Source organism: Bos indicus, chromosome 5 (assembly GCF_029378745.1).
Source record: "Bos indicus isolate NIAB-ARS_2022 breed Sahiwal x Tharparkar chromosome 5, NIAB-ARS_B.indTharparkar_mat_pri_1.0, whole genome shotgun sequence".
NCBI lineage: Eukaryota > Metazoa > Chordata > Mammalia > Artiodactyla > Bovidae > Bos > Bos indicus.
This window is the reverse complement of record NC_091764.1, coordinates 99,900,353-99,911,478: the sequence shown is the minus strand read 5'-3', so window position 1 is coordinate 99,911,478 and position 11,126 is coordinate 99,900,353. Positions and strand designations below refer to the sequence as shown.

General features: G+C 38.5%; 1 protein-coding gene across 2 annotated transcripts; it reads right to left on the bottom strand.

The window, feature by feature from the left end:
• Window positions 1-4,706: 4,706 nt before the first annotated feature.
• Window positions 4,707-11,126, bottom strand: CLEC12B (C-type lectin domain family 12 member B). Of its 2 annotated transcripts, none has more exons than XM_070790142.1 (6): window positions 10,909-11,126; window positions 9,029-9,127; window positions 7,151-7,369; window positions 6,488-6,576; window positions 5,970-6,085; window positions 4,707-4,956 (listed from the first exon to the last, which is right to left on the bottom strand). In XM_070790142.1, the coding sequence occupies exons 1-6, from the start codon at window positions 11,117-11,119 to the stop codon at window positions 4,806-4,808; spliced, it is 885 nt and encodes a 294-aa protein (XP_070646243.1). In that variant the 5' UTR covers window positions 11,120-11,126; the 3' UTR covers window positions 4,707-4,805. The 2 variants fall into 2 exon arrangements, with proteins under 2 accessions (XP_070646243.1, XP_019815701.2); XM_019960142.2 differs by having other exon boundaries at window positions 6,488-6,642; window positions 10,909-11,121.

The following is an 11,126-nucleotide window of genomic DNA, read 5'->3' as shown; positions in this document are numbered from 1 at the left end:
TCGAATAGCCAAAGCTATCTTGAGAAAGAAGAATGGAACTGGAGGAATCAACCTGCCTGACTTCAGGCTCTACTACAAAGCCACAGTCATCAAGACAGTATAGTACTGGCACAAAGACAGAAATATAGATCAATGGAACAAAATAGAAAGCCCAGAGATAAATCCACACAGGTATGGACACCTTATCTTTGACAAAGGAGGCAAGAATATACAATGGATTAAAGACAATCTCTTTAACAAGTGGTGATGGGAAAACTGGTCAATCACTTGTAAAACAATGAAACTAGAGCACTTTCTAACACCATACACAAAAATAAACTCAAAATGGATTAAAGATCTAAACATAAGACCAGAAACTATAAAACTCCTAGAGAAAAACATAGGCAAAACACTCACCGACATACATCACAGTAGGATCCTCTATGACCCACCTCCCAGAATATTGGAAATAAAAGCAAAAATAAATAAATGAGACCTAATTAAACTTAAAAGCTTCTGCACAACAAAGGAAACTATTAGCAAGGTGAAAAGACAGCCTTCAGAATGGGAGAAAATAATAGCAAATGAAGCAACTGACAAACAACTAATCTCAAAAATATACAAGCAACTCCTACACCTCAATTCCAGAAAAATAAATGACCCAGTCAAAAAGTGGGCCAAAGAACTAAATAGACATTTCTCCAAAGAACACATACAGATGGCTAACAAACACATGAAAAGATGCTCAACATCACTCATTATCAGAGAAATGCAAATCAAAACCACTATGAGGTACCATTTCAGGCCAGTCAGAATGGCTGCAATCCAAAAGTCTACAAGCAATAAATGCTGGAGAGGGTGTGGAGAAAAGGGAACCCTCTTACACTGTTGGTGGGAATGCATACTAGTACAGTATGGAGAACAGTGTGGAGATTCCTTAAAAAACTGGAAATAGAACTGCTTATGATCCAGCAATCCCACTGCTGGGCATACACACTGAGGAAACCAGAATTGAAAGAGACACGTGTACCCCAATGTTCATCGCAGCACTGTTTATAATAGCCAGGACATGGAAGCAACCTAGATGCCCATCAGCAGATGAATGGATAAGAAAGCAGTGGTACATATACACAATGGAGTATTACTCAGCCATTAAAAAGAATACATTTGAATCAGTTCTAATGAGATGGATGAAACTGGAACCTATTATACAGAGTGAAGTAAGCCAGAAAGAAAAACACCAATACAGTATACTAACGCATATATATGGAATTTAGAAAGATGGAAACAATAACCCTGTGTACGAGACAGCAAAAGAGACACCAATGTATAGATCAGTCTTACGGACTCTGTGGGAGAGGGAGAGGGTGGGGAGATTTGGGAAAATAGCATTGAAACATGTATAATATCATGTATGAAACGAGTCGCCAGTCCAGGTTCGATGCACGGTACTGGATGCTTGGGGCTGGTGCACAGGGACGACCCAGAGGGAGGGGAGGGGAGGGAGGAGGGTGGAGGGTTCAGGATGGGGAACGCGGGTATACCTGTGGTGGATTCATTTCGATATTTGGCAAAACTAATACAATATTGTAAAGTTTAAAAATAAAATTATAAAAAAAAAAAGAAAGCAGTGGTACATATACACAATGGAGTATTACTCAGCCATTAAAAAGAATACATTTGAATCAGTTCTAATGAGGTGGATGAAACTGGAGCCTATTATACAGAGTGAAGTAAGCCAGAAAGAAAAACACCAATACAGTATAGTAACGCATATATATGGAATTTAGAAAGATGGTAACAATAACCCTGTATACGAGACAGCAAAAGAGACACTGATGTATAGAACAGTCTTTTGGACTCTGTGGGAGAGGGAGAGGGTGGGATGATTTGGGAGAATGGCATTGAAACATGTGTAATATCATATATGAAACGAGTCGCCAGTCCAGGTTCGATGCACAATACTAGATGCTTGGGGCTGGTGCACTGGGAAGACCCAGAGGGATGGTATGGGGAGGGAGGAGGGAGGAGGGTTCAGGATGGGGAACACATGTATACCTGTGGCAGATTCATTTTGATATATGGCAAAACCAATACAATATTGTAAAGTTAAATAAAATTAAATTAAAAAAAAGTTCCAAACCCTTGGCCAAAACCACTAAGGCCTACCATGATCTATCCCCTCTCACCTTCTTCCTGAGGCTCAACTGTTTATGCTGGTGGCAACCCTGTACCCACACTGCAGACTCACAGATCTGTGCCTTTGCGAGTCACATCACCTGGGACGATGATGCTCTCCCCACCCTTGCCCACCTGGAAGAGTCCTGTTCACTTTTCAAATGCATACTAGGCAGCATTTCCTCCTCCTCTACTGTCCTCTTCCCACCTCCTTTCTCCTGCTCATTCGACAGTACTTCTTTTAACTACTCTCTTTCCACCCAAAGCCCTTTCTTTATCACTCCCTGATTTTTTTACTTTTCTCATTTTTAAGGTTTAATTATAGACAGTAAATTGCGCCCCTTCTAGTCTATAGTCTGTGAATTTTGACAAATTCTGTGTCTGTTTTTGTAACTATAACCAGTTCCTTAACCAAAGAAATCAAGCCCTCCACCCACTCCCAGCCCAGGCAGCCACAGATTTGTTTTCTGTTCTGTAATTATGCCTTTTCCCATGTAAATGGAATTATTCAGTATGTAGCCACTTAGCAGAATGCATTTTAGACACATTCAGATTGTTTCTTGTGTCAATATCAGATCCTTTAAAATTGCTGAATAGTATTCCTTTGTGTGAATGTACCACAGCCTGCTTATCCATTCCCAGTTGAAAGATATTCTGGTTGTTTCTTGTTTTGGATGATTATGAATAAAGCAACTACGTACCTTTTCATATTAAAAAAAAAAAAAAAAAAAAAGAACACTGGAGTGGGTTGCCATTTCCTTCTCCAATGCATGAAAGTGAAAAGTGAAAGTGAAGTCGCTCAGTCATGTCCGACTCTTAGCGACCCCATGGACTGCAGCCTACCAGGCTCCTCTGTCCATGAGATTTTCCAGGCAAGAGTACTGGAGTGGGGCGCCATTGCCTTCTCCAGTGAATAGACTAAGTTATGTCAAACATTTTCCAAAAAACAATTTCTACATGGGATACTTCCTTCACTGAGTTGTTGTTATTTAGTTGCTGAGTTGTGTCTGACTCTTCTGCAACCCCATGGACTGTAGCCCATCAGGCTCCTCTGTCTATGGATTTTCGCAGGCAAAAATACTGAAGCGGATTACCATTGCCATCTCCAGGGGATCTTGCAGACCCAGGGATCAAACCCGTATCTCCTGTGTTGGCAGACAGGTTCTTTACCGCTAGTGCCACCCAGGAGGCCCTAGGGTTATTGTGAGAAACAAATAAATCAATAAATGTAAAGTTCTAAGGGGACTCTCCACATAAATCTGGTGTGAAGACAGGTTTGGAAATCATGTAATTATTCAATGAGGAAAGAGTTATCCAAAATAAATACAAAATTGGGCTCTCCCAAGGCAGTGTGTGTGTGTGTGTGTGTGTGCGTGTAATAGCTCCCAGGAGTTCTAACCAGGGCAGGAGAAAAAGATATAGTAGACAGAGAGAGAGAGACTGGTTGAGATTCTTGAGACACACTGTGTCTCATATGCCAAGCTATCATAAAAAGCAATGAGGGATAAACTATTCTGACACAAGAAGCTAATATATCCTCAAGAAAACCTCTGGATTTACTCCTACGCTGTAGAGGCTGCCAGGGATAACATGATGATAGCAGGCCAGCAGGGAGAGGACTATGAGCAATAGAATCTGATCAAATTTCAGAGTCACTCCAAGGTCAGAAACAAAAATAGTAATTTTTAGTGAATATGAAAGAGAGTCCACGAAATAAAAATTAAAAGACACAAGATTTCAAGGAAAAGAACTGTAACCTCTTTTTGCAAACAAACTAGCCAACAAAGATATCAAAATTATTAATAGCAGATATTTCTCTGGAGAGGAACAATAGAAGAAACTAGCTTTCCCATGAGAATAAAGAAAAAGCCAGTGTATGGAGGTCAAGTGCAGAGTTTTTGACCTTCAATGAATAATTTTATCTTTCTGGGAATGACAGTGACAGTAGGCTACTTTTAAAAAGAAATGATAAAGTTGCTTTTTAAATCTGTGTATATGAGACTTCCATTTCAGTCTTATATGAGAATTAGTAAACCTGTTTACTTGAACTATGAGGCAAGACTACTGGAGTGGATTGCCATTTCCTTCTCCAGGGAATCTTTCCGACCCAGGGATCGAACCTCTGTCTCCTGCATTGGCAGCTGGATTCTTTACCACTGAGCCACCTAGGAAGCCCATCCCTTCTCCAGGATCCCCCAGATTTCTACATGAATCAGCAACTGTCACAACAGGGTTTCCTGGACCTTGTTCCACTGCTGTGGCCTGTCTCAGTTCTGGCTGTTAAATATTTACACATCGCCCCTGTTCACTTGGGCATATTTAACAACAAAGCAAGAAAAGTCTGTTATTTGAAAGAAAGGAAATTGAGTGAAATGAGTCTGAGATTGAAGATGGTCATAGAACAGCCGTTCCTGTAGGTTTCCAGTGACCTTGAGATGAAATAACAAGAACATCAGATCAGAAGGCATCAGACAATGACATGTAATGTGTTCTGTGTAGCAAGTTTATTTGCCTGTTGCCTGATGGTTTAAATATACAGACAGTCACTATTTAATCTGTTTTTTTTTTTTTTTTCCCTTTAATAGTAAAGCTCTTTCCTTCCTCATATCACCTTAATCATAAGTCCCTTACATCTTGGAGGAAGCATATTAATCCAAGTCTTCAATCTTCACTAATGCAGCTGTCTTCTCGCAAATCCAAGAAATTTCAGCACTGCAGCGGGATATATAAATATTCCCATTTTGAAAATAGGCACATCCCTTGGATTCATTGATCTGAGCATATTCATAAGCACTAAATCTGAAAAAGAATCAATTTTAAATTAATTACAAATATCACCTTTGAATCGACCACAATTCATTGTTTTCAGCTTCCCTGACAATGAAACTCATGCGTGTGAATGTTGAAGGACTTCTGTGGCCAGCAACCATAAAAATCCCTAAAGCTTGCATATTTGAGTTTTTAAAAATTTCCAATTACTCATGATCTCAGATAGAATTATTTAAGAAGTAAGCTTAAATCAGGAGTTGAGAATTTCTATTTTCTCCATAACATGATAGAAACTACCCCATGCAGATTATACATTAAAAGAACTAGAATTCCTTTACTCTGGAACTTTCTGAAGAAAAACAGAAAAATACAATCACATTCTGTATAAAAATACGTTACATTTTACTATGTACAAATATCATTTTGTATATATTTATACATACGTGGGGAGTGAAAAGAGAATAAAACAGGGGTTAGAGGAAATGAATGACAACATAGATGTAGTTCTGATATTGGTTCCTAGTTCTTCTGCTAAAGAATTGATGATAACTCTTAAGTAATGACATCAGAAAATGATGATCATGTCTAAATCTTCCATGTGCCCTGGACTGCTTTTATTCAAATGATCTGTACTACACTATAATATTCTTTTCTCACTTCAAGGCTTAGCTCACTAAATCTTACTTGCGATGTGTACACTTTTGTTTACTCTATGATAATTTTTTAATCTATAAAATGGGAATATAACAGTGCTTTTATCATAGGGATAATAATAGTTTGAACATCATAAGTATTACTTGTGTTTGTTAAATAGAGAAATAAGCTTAAACTAATAGATGGAATTCAGTGTCCTGCCATGAATTTATCTCACACATGAAATGAAGTCCTCCTCATTTCCATCTCTATTAATGAAGCTCTCTTCTTGTTGGAGGTTGTACTTTTTTGTATCTAGATGTATAATTCTTATAATTCACATTTATTTTCTTTACATTCCATTTTTAATATCTTTTGCTTGTTTCTTTCCCCAATAATTAGAGACTTACAAGGATGGAGAGGGTCTAGAGCTATCCTCCCAAAGCCAACTTCTGCCAGATGGGTCCCAAGATAGTCCCAACCAGAAGAAAGGAAACTTGGGTAATGGTTGTGACCTCAGAAAATCCTGAAAGAGAAAACAGGAAAAAGTTCTGTGAGGGGCACATTCCTGTTTGCTGAAGTAAGAGAGATGGGACCATTCATCGAATTCATGTGAAAAGTGAAAGTGAAAGTTGCTCAGTCATGTCCCTCTTTGAGACCCTCAGTTGTGTCCGACTCTTTTGTGACCTGGAATTCTCCAGGCCAGATACTGGAGTGGGTTGCCATTCCATTCTCCAGGGAATCTTCCCAACCCAGGAATCAACTGGGGGTCTCCTGCATTGCAGGCATATTCCTTACCAGCTGAGCTACCAGGGAAGCCCAATTCTTACTCAAAATGCACTGAATTCCTACCATGTGATTCAGAAATTCTATTTACTTTCAAATACATGAATAATTTCTCTAACCAGGGAAGGAGATTCAACCTGACCTTTTCTTCTAGGCTGTCTATCTTCACCAGCGTGGAGTTCTTGTCCATGCAGTTTTTTCTACTGTTAGGCCAGGTTTTTTCCTCATTTACTGCAAAATAATAGCAGCTGGTTTGGTACCATTTCCAGGTCTTAGGACAAGGATTGCATTTGTGGTCTGAAAAAGAAATTACACCCAGTAGCATAAACTCAACAACTTTGGAGAGACCAGGACCTGGAAAATAAATCATTCAAATTGACAATAGGGCTTCAAAACCAGCAACCCTAAAAACAAACCGCTTTAGGAGCCCCTGGAAATAAAGTCATCCAATATTATGTGTTGGGACAATGGTAACTGAAATACTCTTTTCAGGGCTCAGTCTTCTGGCCCCAGAAATACCAGTTATATTTTTTAATTCCTTATAACAACAAGATCACCTAAAAATAGTTCATAAAATGAGGAGCTGAAATATCCAGATTAATATCATCCCAAGATGTTTCCCAAATTCACCTCCATGTTTAAAAAAAAAAGAGAAAAACTTTTTATCTTCCCTGGTCTTCTGTAAATTTATGGCAGCATCATTAGAAGTCATTGGTAACACCCTCTCGTATTCTGATGTGCTGCACATCATCAATCTAAACCAGAGCAACAGATTTGATCTGACTGGTCAGCAAATCCTGATTACCTGAAGTATGAATGATTAGCTCTTGGCAGAGTTTGATGGCCATTTGTCCCTGCCTCTTCAATAGACTGGAGATTTGTGATTTGAGAAATTCCTCCTCCACAGGAAAGTTCCTGTACTTGCTCAGCTGCTGGGATAAGTTGTCCTGCTGTTGGTGGATGATTTTCTGGAGTTGAGTCAGTTTGTCTGAATCTGAGTTAATTTCGCTGGACATCTGCAAAACTCCAAGACAGAAGACAAACTCATATATATCCTTCCATTCTTTATGACAGCTGTAGATAATTCTCTTAACACAGAAACATTGCTTAGGTTTAATATTTATTAGTAGTCTCTAATCAGGTATCACGGAAAAAACACAACTGATGCCTTTTTATTTCAACTCTCTCCGACATACATCACAGCAGGATCCTCTATGACCCACCTCCCAGAATATTGGAAATAAAAGCAAAAATAAACAAATGGGACCTAATTAACCTTAAAAGCTTCTGCACTGCACATCAAAGGAAACTATTAGCAAGGTGAAAAGACAGCCTTCAGAATGGGAGAAAATAATAGCAAATGAAGCAACCGACAAACAACTAATCTCAGAAATATACAAGCAACTCCTACAGCTCAACTCCAGAAAAATAAACGACCCAATCAAAAAATGGGCCAAAGAACTAAATAGACATTTCTCCAAAGAAGACATACAGATGGCTAACAAACACATGAAAAGATGCTCAACATCACTCATTATCAGAGAAATGCAAATCAAAACCACTATGAGGTACCATTTCACACCAGTCAGAATGGCTGCGATCCAAAAGTCTACAAGCAATAAATGCTGGAGAGGGTGTGGAGAAAAGGGAACCCTCTTACACCGTTGGTGGGAATGCAAACTAGTACAGCCACTATGGAGAACAGTGTGGAGATTTCTTAAAAAACTGGAAATAGAACTGCCTTATGATCCAGCAACCCCACTGTTGGGCATACACACTGAGGAAACCAGAAGGGAAAGAGACACATGTACCCCAATGTTCATCGCAGCACTGTTTATAATAGCCAGGACATGGAAGCAACCTAGATGTCCATCAGCAGATGAATGGATAAGAAAGCTGTGGTACGTATACACAATGGAGTATTACTCAGCCATTAAAAAGAATACATTTGAATCAGTTCTAATGAGGTGGATGAAACTGGAGCCTATTATACAGAGTGAAGTAAGCCAGAAGGAAAAACATAAATACAGTATACTAATGCATATATATGGAATTTAGAAAGATGGTAACAATAACCCGGTGTACGAGACAGCAAAAGAGACACTGATGTATAGAACAGTCTTATGGACTCTGTGGGAGAGGGAGAGGGTGGGAAGATTTGGGAGAATGGCAATGAAACATGTAAAATATCATGTAGGAAACGAGTTGCCAGTCCAGGTTCGATGCACGATGCTGGATGCTTGGGGCTGGTGTACTGGGACGTCCCAGAGGGATGGTATGGGGAGGGAGGAGGGAGGAGGGTTCAGGATGGGGAACACATGTATACCTGTGGCGGATTCATTTTGATATTTGGCAAAACTAATACAATTATGTAAAGTTTAAAAATAAAATAAAATTAGAAAAAAAAAAAAGAAAAAAGAATAGAAAAATAAAAATTGTCTTCATAGTCTAGTTTGTCAAGAGAAAACCATGTATTCAGGGCAAAATCCTCATAACAATGAAGTACATAATTTTCAGGTTTATCTTGGAGGCATAGAGAATGAGAGATAGCTGAGGTGGCAGAAAGTATTAAAGGGTTTATGATGCTAGCACCCATCATATTAATATAATCCAATCTAAATTTATATAGTTTACAGCTATATTTCCTAACCCCTTGCCCTGAGTTTGATGCAAGCACACTTACACATAATTCCTAAGGTCACCAGCCCAATCAGCAGCATCACACAAAGAGTTAGCAGACCCAGGGCAGCCTGACGCCATATAGAGGATGGAGCTGGATACCCTGAAAAAAGCCAACACAAAGATTAGCAAACAGAACTGCCTTGTGGTTGTTACACATTGAGTTGTTTACTTCTCCTACTTAACAACCATCCAGATATTAAAATTTCTCTCTTGCTTCTTCAAATCCTCTATCTCCAAAATATCTAAAATGATACAAAACAAGGGCCCTGCCACAGTTCTCCATTTTTTTTTTCTCCACCATCCTCCGTTGCTTTAAGAGTCTCCTAATTTTCAGGCTTTTGTTTTACATCACCACACATATTTCTTCTTCAAGATGACTGAATTCATGAATGAGATATTGTGGAAAATCCTCTGATGATCTCGACAATGGAAGAAACCCTTAGAACTGCAAACCTCCACAAGGCAGGTGTTTTGTGAATTCTGCCTATATCTACTATGTGTACTATTTTTCACCTAGTAGATAATGAATTGATACTGAACGAGAGAATGAGTGAATATACAAGATAACCTACCAACAGCAGAACAGACCACAAAGCCAGAGGATAACTCTTCAAAATGTAATATCTTACCTATATATATGTATGTATACATATATGTATATGTATGTATATATATTATATATATATAGTTTTTATACTTACCTCACCTTCCTATTCCTTAATTCTGGATCCAGGGGCATCTAGCTTAGTGTCTCAGATAGATGAAGGCAATCTCCAGGTGCCCTGACATATGCACCATATTCACCACTCCCTTTTTCTCAAGTATTAGATTTTTTTAACAACAAAACATAAATGCATAACCACTTTTATTAGACACATGAAAAATCTATCCTATCATCTTTTTGTATCTCATCCCCAAAACCGCACATACACATATATACACATACATGCTTAAAATGAAAACAAAGCTAAAAAGCAGGAGAATGTTGTAGATGACTCAGGACAACAAACTGTCCTAAACCATCAGCAGATTCCTGAATGTAAAGGATGTAGTCTGATTCATTAAATTGGATTCCTGATCACAGAAACAGCTATTTCTTTCCATTTGGTACGAGAGAATGAGCAGAGGATAAGAACTGAGTCTCAACTCTACCACGTAACAATTGCATGAATTTGGTTAAGTCATTTAATGTTTTTCAGCTCAGTTTTGTCACTAATACTTCAGAGAAAGTACTACTATTGTTCCATGTCTTTCATAATTTTAGTTTGATGAAAGCATGATATCGTGTATATAAAATACTATACACATATCAACATTGATTCAGCATGACTAATTATACTGGGAATTTCAACTTCCCTTTGAAAATTTGTAAGTACTTATAAGACAGAAGCAAGCTCTTGTCTATTTTTACCTCACTCATCCTCCAGTTTATCTTTTCAGATAAAGTTCAGATAACTCTACAAAAAAAAAAAAAAAAAAAAATCCCTCTGACTTCTCTAGTTTAGAAGTTTCCAAACTGGATTGTAAAAGGATATTTCCCTTGGCATCTCTCACGAGGTATAAACATCAAGGACTACATTTATAAAAAGAAATCTCAGTCCCCAAACTCAATCTCTGGCATCTTCAGCTGAAATAATTCACTATAACACAGAGCTTGGTGACACACAGCAATATTTCCCAATTTTAAAAAGTCCTGGAAGCCACATATTTCCTCCTCAATGTAAAGCACACCACTCTACCAAAAATTTCTCCAACTTTGCCTCCATTTTGAAAATTCCAAAGCAGACTTCTCAAACAGCATCAATGTCAAAGCCAGCACCTCAGGGTATCTAACATGTGTCCATCCCCCAAGATCACATCTTGCCATCTCTGAACCCTTACCTCTTTTTCTTAGGTTGTTTCTATCCTGATTATTTCCTGCTGCAACAGAATCCTGAAATGTGAGTGTCGCATAGGTCACGTCTTCAGACATTGTAGAAGAAAGCTCTGCTCTTTGGGTAATTAATGTTTCAATATCATCAGACCCGGGAACACAATGTTCTTTGCAAGGCTGGGAGTTCTTATGTCCACACCCAACTGACACAAGACACATCCCACCA

Bases quoted from the DNA above. Each gene is read 5' to 3' on its own strand.
- CLEC12B (XM_019960142.2), bottom strand. From the start codon at position 11,119: ATGTGTCTTGTGTCAGTTGGGTGTGGACATAAGAACTCCCAGCCTTGC. The intron at 9,128-10,908 runs GTAAGGGTTCAG...GGCTTTTTTCAG, and splicing joins AAACAACCTAAGAAAAAGAG to GGTATCCAGCTCCATCCTCT. The intron at 7,370-9,028 runs GTAAGTGTGCTT...TCTGTCTTGGAG, and splicing joins GGTGACCTTAGGAATTATGT to TTTTGCAGATGTCCAGCGAA.